Source organism: Vulpes lagopus, chromosome 3, assembly GCF_018345385.1.
Source record: "Vulpes lagopus strain Blue_001 chromosome 3, ASM1834538v1, whole genome shotgun sequence".
NCBI lineage: Eukaryota > Metazoa > Chordata > Mammalia > Carnivora > Canidae > Vulpes > Vulpes lagopus.
Window position 1 is genome coordinate 151,765,435 of NC_054826.1, and position 15,942 is coordinate 151,781,376.

Sequence of the window (15,942 nt, forward strand, 5' to 3'; positions counted from 1 at the left end):
TTGAGATTCTCAATCTCTGAACTCTGAATGACTGTATTTTCATAGTATTTAATATATACTCTTAGATAATTAAAACTTTGATACTATTTTAAAAGAGCAAAACCAAGGCACTTTTTCTTTCTTATAAATTTTAGCAAATCAGAAATAATGGATGCTTTTATTTTTTTTAAAGGAAGGAAGTTTATTTTTTCTACACACACAAAATGGATCATGTCTACAAAAAAAGTAGAATTTTCCCTTTAATAATATGTAATCATAATCAAAGAACCCATTTTATGAATTCATTAAAGGGAGATTTTATAAATAGCAATTCCCAGGAAATTACACTCTATAACCAAATGAAATGAGATTTCGTCTTGGTAAAGCATTATCTTAGAAATAAATCGTGTCAAATATATACAAATTAAAAAGATGAATCATGTGGTTTAGTTTGATTATTTGCTATAAAACAGATCCTTAAAAGTTTGTAGCATGTGCAGGTGATATGACTAATAGGCCAATGAATATTAGATTTATAGCATTCTTTTCTAAAATTGAGAGTTTTCATAATTTATGAATTGGGTATTTTTTGGCTCTATTCTTTGTACTCTTCCATTTCTGGAAAGCTTTGTACTCTTCCGTTTCTGGAAAGCTCTTCCGTTTTTGGTTTTGGGTTAAAAGATTTATTTATTTTAGAGAGAGAGTGTGGAAGGGAGGGGCAGCAGGAGAGTGGGGAAAGAATCCAAAGCAGACTCCACACCTGGTGTGGAGCCCAACACAGGGTTTGATCCCAGGATCCTAAGATCACTATGCGAGCCAAAACCAAGAGTTGGACGCTTAACTGACTATGCCACCCAGGGGCCCCAGGAAAGTTGTTTTTAAAAAGAACCTAGAGATATTTTCTTTCTTGATAAAGAGCCAATGAAATGATTCAAAATTATCTGAGAAATATCACTGGAATTACAATAAGTTATACACAAGGTCTCATTGTGTCTCAAAAGAAAGGATATTGTTGATTTGGGGAATTGGCCAGTAATGATGTTGCCTCATGTGTTTATTCCCTATGAGCTCACATTTCTAAGTAAACTTAGAAATATAATTTACAGTTCAGTAGTTTTTAAAAAATGAGCTATTAATAAAGTGAGTGATAGAGTTTACCCACAGTTTAATGTGTTCTTTGTAGTTGCTCCAGACAAACCAGATTTTTCAATGAAGTGCAAAATTTAAGGTACGAAATCTATTCATGATTGTTTATGGGGCTTATTTATCAAAGGAACAAGAATTTAGAAAAGTAAAAATATCATTTAGTGATTAGAAAATTTTTCTCCTGCAGAGAAAAACATAATTTGAATGTGTTTGCCCTATGTATAAGTGACTTCATATTGCAGTATTACACCACCGAGATCTAAGTTCAAAATGTTTATTTGACCATGACTTTTCTGATTTTAATTCTTTTTAAATTATTCATTCTTTTATTTTCCCTGAAAAGAAAACTTGATCAGAAATAAACACCAAATTATCTTTAAAACATTAATAATTTTCTTCATTTATGCATATTAAATATACATTTTCCCTACCATATGTATTATATGTTCTCTAGTCTCTGGCACATTAACTTTCAAATTATTTGGTCTTGTCTTTCTTTGTTTGTTTCTTTCATTCTTTTCTTGATTTTATTTATTTCTTCATGAAAGACACACACACACACACACACAGAGGCAGAGACATAGGCAGAGGGAGAATCAGGCTCCAAGAGGGGAGCTTGATGTGGAACTCTATCCCAGGACCCCAGGATCACAACCTGAGCCAAAGGCAGATGCTCAGCCACTGAGCCCCCCATGGGTCCCTATTTCTGTTTTTGTTTTTTTTTAACCTGGATTGAACATAGACCTGTAAACTATAAAAACACTAAAGAATGAAGAACACTGAGGAATGGTCATAGATTTAGCAATTGAAATAAACTGAGGCAGTGAGAGCCATTTAATCTGAATAACATCTATAGAGTGTGACCAAAATAAGCAGGAAGTTCAGAAAGAGTAAGTGAGGTAGAGTGGGGTAGATGAATGGATTTAAAAAAATAATTTATAACATTAACTTGCAGAAATGTCAGTGATTCTATGTTCAAATATATCTACTCTAATGTATCTTTATTATCCATAGAAGTTTCACCTGGGAAAGAATGACTCTTACAGCCCTGTACTATTTTCAGTATTCGGGTTCTGCTGAGTTAAATTTTGCGATCATGTAAAAAAAAAAAATTGCGATCGTGGGTACTGATAGAGGACGGAGGCACTTTCTCGGGGGACAGTGTCTCACTTGAAGAATGAGGTTATTTAGTATATTAATCTTCATAGTCCTGCAGTTGCTAGTAGAAAAATGGTATCCATCTATCTAACCATCATATACTGAATGCTTACTATATGTCAGACACTTTGCTAAGGCATTTGGAATACAACAATGTGTAAGAGATAATGTCCACCCTCAAGAATACTAGTCTAAGGGGAAAGATAACTGATTATAATATATGAGCAGGAACACTTAACTTATTGTGGGAAAATTAGGGAAAACTTGCTGGGAAAGGTGACTCAGCTAACTTTAAGAAGCTGAACTGATTTAGCCACAGGGGTTGGAGGAGAGCAATTTATTAGCAGAAACTTGGAGATGGAAAACTACATGACTTGTAGTACTTGTTAAAGAGGAAAGCACCAGGCAGGGGAGTAGTGGGAGATGGCTGGAATGCTCTCTCACACTGGAACCCAGACCTGGCAATGAGTGTCATTTGGAAACAGCAGGGTTAGAACATGATCATTTTCATTTCTCTCTCTCTCTCTCTCTCTTTTTAAGATTTTATTTATTTATTCATGAGAGACACACAGAGGCAGAGACATAGGAAGAGGGAGGAGAAGCAGGCTCCATGCAGAGAGCCCGATGCAGGACTTGATCCCGGGACTCTGGGATCACGTCCTGAGCCAAAGGCAGACGCTTAACCACTGAGCCACCCAGGCATCCCTCTCTCTTTCTTTCTGTCTTTTCCCTCCTTCCCTCCTTCCCTTCCTTCCAGGTTAGTTGGATGAGTTTCCATGTACTAGGGTTTGTTTTTGTTTTTGTTTTTTTTTAAGATTTTATTTATTCATGAGTGCCACAGAGAGAGAGAGGCAGAGACATAGGCAGAGGAAGAAGCAGGCTCCAATGTAGGACTCGATCCCAGGACCCCAGGATCACCCCCTGAGACAAAGGCAGACACTCAATTGCTGAACCACCCAGGTATCTTCCATGTACTAGGTTTTATAATAGCACTTCTATACATTAAAGACATATCGGTAGCTAGGAGGGCTAAAAAAAATATAAGGAGATGGTGATCTATAAATTCTTTGAGGTGAATATGTGTAATTCTATAGTGACTTTTAAAAAATTATTCTTGTGTATTTAATAAAAAGACTTTAAAAAATTGTTCATTTGTGTTGTAGTCCTAAAGGGTAAATACTGAGAGATTATTTGTTTTGTTTTGTTCTCCAAATCAGAACCAGAGTTTTAAACTTAATACTGTATATTCCTGAGGTACTGGTATGATGGTGGCTATAGAAATCAAAGTAAGAAACCCAAAGAAGGGGAGTCTACGCATAGGAATAACTAGAATCCACTTAATCACTTATCCTTCCCTATCTGAAATTAATTGGTTTATTTACTAAATACTTATTGAACATTTACTATATGCCAGGAATTCTTTTAGGCACCAGGGACAAATAAACAAGATGAACAGTATCTCAGTCCTTATATGTGTATTCTAGTGGGGGAAGAGAATCAGTAATCAAGCTAATGAATAGTAAGATATAGTAACTTATGAGTGATAAGTAGGACAATGGGAATGATACTGATTGGAGGTAGTAGTCAGCTTGGTGAATTCCATGGGTAGGGATTCAGAAAAGAAAGTTCATCTGAGAAGTGCCTTTTGAGCTAAGATCTGTATGAAACAGAGTTAACCATTGGAAGATCTGGGGCCAGAGTTCTAGGTAGAGAGAACAGTGATTTTGCAAATTGAGAATTAATAAAATACAGGTACTACAAACCAGTCTTTGAAAGGTAGAAGTAGTTTTAGTTATTAGAGTGCTCTGTGTGTGTGTGTGTATGTGTATATGTGTGATGATACCTATTATTCTATCATGGAAATGAGTAGAATTTTCCTGTGGAGTTAGTCCTTGTGCCTGAATGAAAGTGAAAGGCATATGGTTTCATAGTATCTATTACAGAGCAATTTAAGAGATATAGCCAGATCCAGTTCTTTATTTACATATATTTGCCTGCATTTTCTTCAGGTACATGATAAAAGATTTACTGTGTTGGGCTAAATAAATTTCTTCATGTAAGTTGTTCCAGTGTCTCCCTTTACTAGTTCCTGTGGCAGGAGAGATTGTCACCACAAACTTAGTATCTTAAAGTTTTTATGTCCCCAGAATATTTGAAAGATGTTAAGAAGTCTGTCACTAAGTTTTTGGGATAAGGTCATATAGCTAATTTCTAGATTGATGGGTAGTTACATAGTATATGTCACAACCTAGCATAAATAACTCTTCTCTGTATCATTTTATGAAATCTTTTATTTTTCCAATTAAACTATTTTTCCAATTAACTCTTTGTCTACATATAAAAAAAGGAGCTATAACTTTTACTTCTTTGAACATAATGTACATTGAGCATTCTTTAAGTGCTTAGTATTTGTTAGTAATAATTCTCCCTTATTTGCCCTCAAATTATAGTGAAGTAAGTAATCTTGAACTTGGATTAATTTAAAATTCCATTTATATTAATGGTTGTTTAGTATGTTAATTATGTAAAGGATAATGGTATTTGAAATATGTATTTAACTAAGCTATAAAGTTATCTTTTCTGGAGATCTTTTAGGTTTTAATTTAATTGCTTTATAGGGTGAGTCTCAAACTACTAGGGCATTAAATTTTGTTAGGACTAACAAGTCTTGCTTTGTCAAGGACACATATGGAATTTTTTTTTTTTAAATCATGCCCTAGAGGGTTAGTAGTGTATTTGGCAACTACAGGAAATTGCATTTTCATTAACTGTAACTCAATTGTGCTCTTTACACCAAATATTGCTATTCATTGTAGATAGACTGCAAAACTAATGATGGTAGTAAAAAAAAAAAAAAAATCACATATAAGTTAAGGAATGGGAATAAACAAGTACCATGTCTGCTGTGTACAAAATACTTTTTCATCAGTGTATATCTAACATGTATTGATCTATCAATCTTTATATATCATATGTCTTCATATATGTTAAGGAAGAAATTTGGTCATTATTATCTTGGTTTACAAATGCTATTTCCAGATTGTTATCTTTTTTTTTTCACTGTTGAGTAGTTCATCTGAGGAATAAAGCTCTCTTGAGGCTTATGACACCACCATCTCTATCTTCCATATTTAACATCATCTGCAGAACTCTTGGGCATTACCATTTATTCACTGAACACTTTGAGATCTCACCAGTGATTATATTTCTAACTGAAGTCCTGCCTTTGTCCTAAGTGATTTTTTTTTTTAAAGATTTTATTTATTTATTTATTCATGAGAGACACAGAGAGAGAAGCACGGACACAGGCTGAGGGAGAAGCAGGCTCCATGCAGGGAGCCTGACGTGGGACTCGATCCGGGGTCTCCAGGATCAGGCCCTGGGCCGAAGGTGGCGCTAAACCACTGAGCCACCCAGGCTGCCCCGTCCTAAGTAATTTTAATATGCAAATGACCCATCCAGAATCTATTTGTTAAAAGACTGTTCTTTTTCCACTGAATTGTATAGAAATACAGTTGATTTTTACATATTGATATTGTGCTTTGCTAAACTCATTTATTAGTTCTATTAGTTTTTTAGTAGATTCCTTAGGATTTTCTATATATGAGATTAGGTTGTCTACAAATAGAGATAATTTTACTTCTCTCTTTCCAAGATGGATTCTTCTTATTTCTTTTTCTTGTCTAGTTGCCCTGGCTAGAACTTGCAATATATTTTGAACAGCAGTAGCAAGAGTGAACATCCTTATCTTGTTCTTAATGTTAGGAGGAAAGCATTCAGTTTTTGCCATTTTTTAGGATGTCAACTGAATTTTTCATAGATCCCCTTTAGCAAGTTGAGGAAATTTCCTCCTCTTCCAAGGTTATTGGATGCTTTTATCATGAAAGTGTGTTGGATTTCATTCAGTGACTTTTATGAGTCTATTGAAATGATCATGTGGTTTATGTCCTTTATTTTATTGATATAATATATTACAATAATTGGTTTTCAGATGTTAAGCCAACCCTTGCATTCCTGAGATTAATCTCCCTTAGTCATGATATATATTCCTCCTTTTTCTCCTCCTCCTCCTCCTTCTTCTTCCTCTCTTCCTCTTCTTCCTTCTTTTAAAAAATATATTGCTGGACTTAGTGTGCTAGCATTTTGTTGAGAAATCTTGTGTCTGTATTCCTAAATGATACTGGTCTGTAGTTTTCTTGTGATGTCTTTGTCTGGTTTTGGTATCAGGATAATGTTGGCCTTTCTACTCTGATCTTTATTTATTATTTTTTAAAAGATTTTATTCATTTATTCATGAGAGAGGCAGAGACACAGGCAAAGGGAGAAGCAGACTCCCCACAGGATCATGCCCTGAGCCCAAGGCAGAACCTCATCCCACAAATTTTGATGTGTTGCGTTTTCATTTTCAGTTAGTTCAAGCACTCTCTGATTTCCCTTTTTCTTTTCTTTGATTCATGGGTTATTTAGAAGTATGTTAGTTTGTGTCAAAATATTTAGGGAGTTTTCCAGATTTTTAAAATTATTAATTTCTCATTCCATTATAATCATAGCACATACTTAATGTGATTTGAATCTTTTTGTTCTTAAATTTATTTTAAGGTCAAAGATATACACTTCTGTGGTAAATGTTTTCTTTTGAACCCTTGAGAAGAATATGCATTCTGGTGTTTTGGAATGTAATATGCTATAATTACCAATGTAGTCAAGTTGATTAATAATGTTCCAATCCTCCGTGTCTTTATGTGTTTTTTTTTCTTCTTGTTAAGAGAGGCATGTTGAAATCTTCAACTGTGATTGTGGTTTTGACTCATCCATCTTCTACCTCCTCCTTTCCTTTAAAGACTTCAATTACACATATATTAGGTCACTCGTGTTTGTTTTACAGCTCACCGATATTCTACTCATTTTTTTCCCAGTCTTTTAAAAAAAAATCTCTTTAATTTTAGATTATTTCTATTGCTAGGTCTTCAAGTCATTAATCTTCTCTGCTAAAATTAATTCCATCCATTGTATTTTAAATCACTGATATTTTAGTTTTCACTATTAGAAATTTGATCTTTTTTTTATACCTTCTGTGTCTCTACTTAACATGTGCAGTCTTTCTTCTAGCTTCTTGAATGCATGAGATACCATTTAATAACTGTTTCGATGTCCATGTCTACTAATTCTATCATCTGTGTCATTTCTGAGTTGCTTCACAATTGATTTTCTCCTTGTTATAGTTCATATTTGCCTACTTCTTTATATACATGGTAACTTTTTGTTGGATGCCAGATTGTGAATTTTATCTTCTTGGTTGCTAGATATATATATTTTTTATCCTTTTAGATGCTTCTGGGCTTTGCTCTGGTATACTAGGTAAGTTACTTGGGAACAGTTTGATTCTTTTTTTATTGTGCTTATAAATAGAATGAGAGCAGCTTTTAATAAGGCTTCTCTTTTTCTATTTCTTTGATTCACTACTAAAACAAAACCCTTCTGTGTACTCATATTAGTTTCCTGTGGCTGCTGTAACCAAGTGCCATAAGGTAGCTGGTTAAAATATTAGGAATTTATTGCCTCATGGTTCTGGAGGCTGGAAGTCCAAAATTAAGATGTCAGTAGGGCCTTGCTCCCTCTGAAGGCTGTAGAGAAAGTCTTCCTTGCTTCATCATAGCTTTTGGTGATTTGCTGGCAATCTTTGGCATTCCTTGTTTTATAGATGCATCACTCTAATCCTCTGTCTTCACAAGGTGTTTTCTTCATGCTTCTTCATGTCCTCTTCCCTCTACGTATGTCTGTCTCTGTGTCCAAATTCCATTTTATAAGAACACCAGTCATATTGTATTAGGACCTGCCCTAATGACCCCATTTTAATGTGATTATCTCTATAAAGATCCAAACAAGATCACATTTTGAGGTACTGGGGACTAAGACTTAAATATAGGGTTTTTTTGTGTGTGGGAGACATAATCAACCCATAACAGTACTGTACCCAAATCCCATGAGGTATGAAGTTTTTCACTTTGGTTACTCAGAACAGGAGCTATTGCCTGCCAGTGTAAGCTTCTGAAGTTGTCTCTAATCTTTGTGGGCGGTTACTTTCCTCACCTGCACGTGCTGATCAGTACTCAGAGACTCGGGGAGTCTTGGAAATCTCTAGCATTTTTTCTGGGCAGCTGTCTACTCTCTAATATTTTGTTCTTCAAGCTCTAGCTGCTTTGATCTCCTTAGACTTCTAGTTTCCTCTCCTCAAATTAGCTAGACCTACTAGTTATTGTGTTTGTACCTTCTCACTGTGACCTGGAAAGGCTTTCCAGGCAGTAAGCTGAGGCAATTATGGGCATATCTCATTAGTTTCCCGTCCCTTAGGGATCATATCCTTCTTCGCCTGATGTCCAATGTGTTGAACGTAGTTTTTTTTTTTCCCATAAATTTTATCTGGTGTTCCCAGTTGTCTCAGGCAGGAAGTTAAATCTGGTCCACGATGCTGCATGTTGGCTGGAACAACTGGTCTGTTTTTCTAGCCTGTATCTGACTTACTGATTGCTACTAGAAAAAGTCATACGAAGGTATATGTTGGTACCAGTATAAATCCATGGACTTCAAAATTAACTAGGCTTTTGGTGATGTCTGCTAATAAATATGTGTTATTATCTCTCCAGCCCCCCTTTTCTCACTCTTCAGAGTGTCTGTTTAATATCTTCTCACTTCTCATATCTTATTTCACTCACGTCACTCTTAGCAGATGACCCTGTCTCCCAACTTCATGGAACAAATAGAAGCCATCAGATAGGAACCTCTTCTACTTGTAACCCAGCCTGCCAGCATGCCTTCTTTGGCATACATCCTTTCCACTTTTCCACTGCCTTTTCTGTTACAGTATAGAAATCATCTTCCTCACATTTTGGACTAATTTTAATTCCTTCATGTGTTCTTATGAGTCTCTTCTTCTTCTTCGGGGATTTTGCTCACCTGATTATATTCTTCCTTCTTGGATCTTGAAAACCATTTTAATGTCTTTATATTAGCATTTAAATGTTCAGTTCTTTTTCATATTAAAAAAAAAAATCCCTACTTTGATCCTGCTTCCTCCCTTCCCACTCATCTATGGTGATCACCTTCTCTCAAAGCCAGATTTCTGGAGTAGATTGCATATCTTTCTTTCTTTTTCTCTATTTTTTTTTAACATCCATTTACTACCCAACCTGACTTCTATGTTCTTTATTTCCTTGAAGCTGGGCCTACCAAGGCTGCTGACTTATTTCTCTGGTGGACACTTTTTGGTCCTTATTTTAAATAATCTCATGTTTCTTCTACCTAGTTACAAAAACTCCTGCCTTAGAATCACAGCAGGAATTTGTTAAAATTACAGGGACGTGAGCCCTAACTCCTGGAGATTATGATTTAGTAGGGCTGGCATGGGGCTCTGGAATTTTTTTTTTTTAAGTTCTTCAGGTTATTTCAGCGTGCAGCCAAGGTGGTGAAACACTGTTCCCCACAGTATTTAACATGGTTTTTATCTAACCTATTACTGGTTATCAGCTGATACCATAGACTCTTTGTTGAAACAGTTTTTTCTTGACTTCCTTGGCAGCATACTTGCCAGTCTCCCCTTACCCTATCTCTGCCTCTTCTTACCATCCATACTTCTTTAGTCTCCTTTGGAAAAATCCTCTTCCTAATGACCCCTTAAAAGCTGGTGTTCTTCAGGGCCTTCTCACATCTTCTGTGCCTCCCTGATTATCTCAGCCATTCCCAAGCTCCGTTATCATCTTTAAGTTGATCATTCTCAGGGTCTCCAGCCATCTCTTTCCTGAGCCTAGAGTTTATATCCAGCAACCTTAAATGTCCCATAGATACTTTAGGCTGAATATTTTCAAAATGAAACTCCTTTCTGTCCTCTTTCCCCACTGTTTAAAGTATGGCACTGCCATCCACCTAGATGTTCAAGCTCCAAACCTAGGAAACATCCTTATTCCTCCTTTACCTCAAAATCACAAATGCATTTTTGATTTAGTGATCCTGTTTTGGGAGTTTATCCTATAGACATACCTGAATACATACAAGTAATGATGTGCAAGGCTACTCATTATAGCATGTTTTGGAATAATAAAAGATTAGAAACAACCCAAGTATTCCATCTGTAGTACCTGACCAGATGCAGTTCTGGAATATCCATACTTTGGAATATCTGTGATGTGCTATAAAACCCCACTTTTATTTTTTTTTAAGATTTTATTTATTTATTCAAGAGACAGAGAGAGAGGGAGGGAGAGAGAGAGAGAGAGAGGCAGAGACACAGGCAGAGGGAGAAGCAGGCTCCATGCAGGAAGCCCCATTCAGGACTCGATCCTAGGAGTCTCTGAGCCAAACGCAGATGCTCAACTGCTGAGCCATCCAGGCTTCCCTAAAACCCCACTTTAAAAAATCTTATGTAGCAAGAAGATGTGATTCCAGTTTATTCAAACAGATGTTTTGATCCAGCATTCTCTTTAGATATAACACCAAAATCTACAAAGCAATATAAGGAAGAATACTCTCTTTCTCGTCAGTAAATAAAACAAAACAAGATCTATTCTCTTAGCAGCTTCCAAATACACAATACAGTATTATTAATTACAGTCACCTTGCTGTACATGGACTATTGGTATTCTTTAACTATCAAAAGTCTAGAAACTCAAAATTCATATAATTGAAATAATTTATAATTAATATTAGTATGCCTTGTTTTCTCAACTTCTGTTTCACATATATTTATAGAGGGCCAGAATCAACAGAGTATATGTACCATGAATTGCTTACTTTATGAGTAACAAATCTAATATGTATGATGATTGGAAATTATGTATGTGCATTTTTAGCATGCTTTCAAAACAAGAAGTCCATTACCAAGGAAGTTTATAAGATCACAAAATACTGGTGTTATAATAGGTTTTTGTTTTTATTTGTATTTATTTTTGTATTTTTTTTGTATTTATTTTGTATTTTTATTTGTATTTATTTTTGTATTTATTTTTGTATTTGTATTTATTTTTTTATTTTCAGCATATTAAAGGTTGGCTAGAACAATACTTAATTTAATTTTTTTTCACAGTTTTTTATTTTATTCTGAAGACCAATTGCTATCTCTGTTTTCTAAAGGTGTTCTTAAGGACTATCTAAGAGAACTTCCTTCTCCTCTGATAACAAAGCAGCTTTATGAGGCTGTATTAGATGCAATGGCAAAAAATCCTTTGAAAATGTCATCAAGCGGATGTGAGAATGACCCAGGTGACTCTAAGTACACTGTTGACCTGCTTGATTGTCTGCCTGATGTTGAGAAGGTAAGCATATGTGGTATACCTTTTTCCCTAAAAGTCTGCTAACGAATATATACTCAGCAGCAGAGTTACAAATAATTTTTCAGGTATTTCACATTTGTGGCACTATGAGTTTAAGTTCTGCCTTTATTAAAAGCTCCTTAAACAACATAACTCTAAAAACTGCTTCTTAGAGTAAATCTAGATAACAATTTTATTTTTTTCTCTATATAATTTTAATCAGGCAGTTACTTCCTATATGTTTTTGAAGAGTACGGTTACCTTATTGTTAAAGTAATATATGTTTATTATAGAAAAATTGGGAAGATATAGCAAGGAATGGAAAATTGCAATTATCAATATCCAAAGGCAACAATAATTAGCATATTAATTTATTTCCTTTTAGAATTAAAAAAATTTATGGTAACTGTTTTAGTGTACATGGCTTAGCCTCAAGACTTAAGCAACCCTCACCACCACCATTTCTATCCTTCTTGCCTATTCACATTTGCCGCCTCCACACAATCTAAATCTTGAGATCAGTATCTTCAGACATGCCTGCAGAGTAGATAGAAGGGTAGCTGGGTCTGCAAAACCAGTCTTAGCCTAACTTTAGTTGTTGTTCCCTAGAACAAAAGGGAAAATAATGGGACACCTGGGTGGCTCAGCGGTTTAGCGCCTGCCTTCAGCCCAGGGCATGGTCCTGGAGACCCGGGATCGAGTCCCACATTGGGCTCCCTGCATGGAGCCTGCTTCTCCCTCTGCCTGTGTCTCTGCTTCTCTCTGTATCTGTCATGAGTAAATAAATAAAATCTTAAAAAAAAAAAAAAAAAAGGAAAATAAGAGGGAGATGGCTGGACTTGTCCAGATGAGGCTGACTCTATATTTCTTACCATGTGAGAGTAAAAGGGCAAGAGTGAGTGAATAGAATTTTTTTTTAAGATTGTATTTATTTGAGAGAAAGAGAGAGCGGGGAGAGAACACAGGTAGGGGGGAGGGACAGAGGGAGAGAGAGCAGACTCCCCACTGAGCAAGGAGCCTGATGGGGAGCTGGATCCCAGGAGTCTGGGATCATGACGTGAGCTGAAGGCAGACACTTAACCAACTGAGCCACCTAGGCTCCCAAGTGTAGGGCAATGTTAAGCCCCAAAACTTGATTCACCTATATACTGTAGTCTTCTGAACATCCTGTGCTCACTCCAATTAGATTAACAATTAATAAATACTCCTTTGGGTGGGAAGAAGGGAATAGCTACAGAGAGGTGTGAGCAGTAGAAGGGTGGGGTGAAGGGATAGAAATATTCCTTCCTTGATATAAGGTAAAATTGTGTCATTTTACTTATAAGTGAAGTAATGAGCATCCAGGAACTTAAACACTTGTCTAAGTTATATAGCTTTATGAGTGTTGTAGACTGTCACCTGAATTTTGGCCTTTCAGGCCCTAAAGCTCATACTGTTAGCATCCACTCATTACATTGAGTGGACTTCACATAATTTGTCACTATTCTCTTTTGCATAATATTTAGGTTTTGAGCCTATTTGTATATATTTATATGCGGAGATTTCTTTTCAACTAGAATTATGTATTTAGAATAGAATCTCAGAGTGGAATTGTTCATTTAAATGATGTAAACATTTAAAGGCTCTTAATACATTTACATATTACTTTTCAAGAGGGACACAACAATTACATTTTTTGGCTCATCTTAGTAGACAAAAAATATTTTCTTACTTTAAGTTATATTCCTTCATTTGCTATTGAGATTAAACCTAAGATACTTAACCAGAGGTGATTACACGTGTATGTGTGTGTGTTGTTCATAGCACAATATGCTGAAACTAGACTTAAGATGTCAATGTATGTAGAGTCCCACTTGTGTTACGAAATGTATAGTGAGTGGAGAAGAGGAACGGCTATTTATTATTTACATTATTTTTATGATTCATATATTTGATTTGTTTTGATTTCAAAATATCAATTATAGTCTCCTCTGGTTTTCATTCTCCATTCCGTTCTTTCACAGCTGAATATTGAAAGAATGTTTATTTCGGTTGTACCTTACTTCTTCACCACTCTTGACTACTCAACACATTGTAATCTGGCTTCCTACCCTATCTCTCTGGACTTGTTTTTGCCAGGGTTACTAATGACCTTCTGATCACTGAATCCAGCTGTCACTTTTGGCTCTGGAAATATGTCATTTTGATTTTTTAAAAAATTTTTATGATTACAGTTTTATTTGTCATTCATTTCTTTAATGTAATTATGAAGAAGAAATTATATGCTCATTTTGTTAAATGATTTATCTTAAGCCAATACTTCAGAACATCATTTCTTTCCATAATTGCTTAAACCTGAATAATTTTCCATTTCTTGAGCAAACTCCCCTTATCAGTTTCTTCAACTATTAAAAAGTATACTTTTTCAACAAATTTTACTGTTACATCTAGCTATACTAGTCATGGTTTGTCTACTTAAAGTATTTATTAGTTAAGCGCATTGACCTTTTTCCTAATCTGAACCATAATAGAACTGGGCCCTGTTTGAAATTGTTAGCTTCCCTAGATTTAGGATGTAGTCCCCTACTTATGACTACAGGATTTATCTGTGCTTAAAGATAAACACCCTTACCTGAGTCCTCTTCCATCACAGCTTTTGCTATTGTCATTTTAAAGGAGGAAAGAGAAGAAAATGTTGATGTATATTTTCTTAGGGACTCTGGTTGAAACTTGGAATGAATACTGAGCCTTTTAGAGTATACATTTTAACGGATCAAATTATGTCATTGGAACCTAGGGTCCTGTGTAATATTTTTATAAGAAATTATGTTTCAAAGTTCCAAATATCCAATTTACAAGCAAATCTTTGAAACAACCTTTTTTTTTTTACAGTTTTTTTTTAATTTTTATTTATTTATGATAGTCACAGAGAGAGAGAGAGAGAGGCAGAGACACAGGCAGAGGGAGAAGCAGGTTCCATGCACCGGGAGCCCGACGTGGGATTCGATCCCAGGTCTCCAGGATCGCGCCCTGGGCCAAAGGCAGGCGCCAAACCGCTGCGCCACCCAGGGATCCCTGAAACAACCTTTTGGAAAGTGACAGGATGCATATCTATATTTTCTGCTAGAATTATGTCCTTGAATTTGCCCCTGTGTATAACTCTATTAAGTGAAATGCAATTTAATTTAATTTAGGCAACCCTAAAGATGTTGCTGGATCATCTGAAATTGGTGGCTTCTTATCATGAAGTGAATAAGATGACTTGCCAGAATTTGGCTGTGTGCTTTGGACCAGTATTATTAAGTCAGAGGCAAGAGACTTCCACCCATAACAACAGAGTCTTTACTGATTCAGAAGAACTTGCAAGTGCTTTGGATTTTAAAAAACATATTGAAGTTCTTCATTACTTACTTCAACTCTGGCCAGGTAAATGATTCAATGGAAATATTTTTCTCTTTCAACGATAGGGTGTTTGAATTAGCTAATCATTAAATATGCCCATACGTGATTGAAGAAAATCTTTTCTAGATTTTGCTTTTTCAAATAGTTATGAATTGATACCTTTAAATTTCTCCATTTAATTTTTTTGCTTTTGCTGATAATATTGTAGACATATAGATCAATGTACACATTTTGGTCAGATCTGAATTTGTATTATGGTTGTGTTACTTATTAGCCACCTGATCTTGGGAAGCTCTTTAACATCTTAGAGCTTCAGTATCATCTTTTGTCATACGGATTTAATAATATGTTTATAGAATTAAATAAAAAGTTATGTTTGTAAGGTACTCAGCACACCTCTTGTCACATAATAGGAACTCTGTAAATATTAATTTCTTTACCCTTCTCATTTTTAGTTCAACTGGTATGAAGCAGAATTCATTTTTTTTCTTCCTTCAGTTCTACTTCCTGACATCTTTTTTTTAATAATAAATTTATTTTTTATTGATGTTCAATTTGCCAACATACAGAATAACACCCAATGCTCATCCTGTCAAGTGCCCCCCTCAGTGCCCGTCACCCATTCACCCCCACCCCCCGCCCTCCTCCCCTTCCACCACCCCTAGTTCGTTTCCCAGAGTTAGGAGTCTTTATGTTCTCTCTCCCTTTCTGATATTTCTACTTCCTGACATCTTTATTCATGGTTGGTCTTCAAATTATCCAGGCTTAATTTGACAATCATCATTGATTTTTCCATCTTACTTATCTATCCCCTGTTCTAGTCAATAACAAAAAGCTGACAGTTATTTTCCTAATACCTCTTTTATATATTTTCAGAACTAAAAGGAATATGTATTTAACTGGATGTTCTATATAGGAGGCTGTATTTAAGTTCCAAAATTTTCTAGTCCGGTAATAACCCCCACTCCTCTTCCCC

The 15,942-nt window shown here is 35.4% G+C and overlaps 1 protein-coding gene across 4 annotated transcripts in view; it reads left to right on the top strand.

Annotated features, from left to right (window-relative positions):
• Positions 1–15,942, top strand: part of SYDE2 (synapse defective Rho GTPase homolog 2) — a 49,045-nt gene that overhangs the window by 26,284 nt on the left and 6,819 nt on the right. For all 4 annotated transcript variants that reach the window (XM_041749803.1, XM_041749804.1, XM_041749806.1 and 1 more), the window contains exons 5-6: positions 11,407–11,588; positions 14,759–14,990. In XM_041749803.1, the coding sequence (XP_041605737.1) occupies positions 11,407–11,588; positions 14,759–14,990 (414 nt within the window). The remainder of the gene's footprint in view (positions 1–11,406; positions 11,589–14,758; positions 14,991–15,942) is intronic.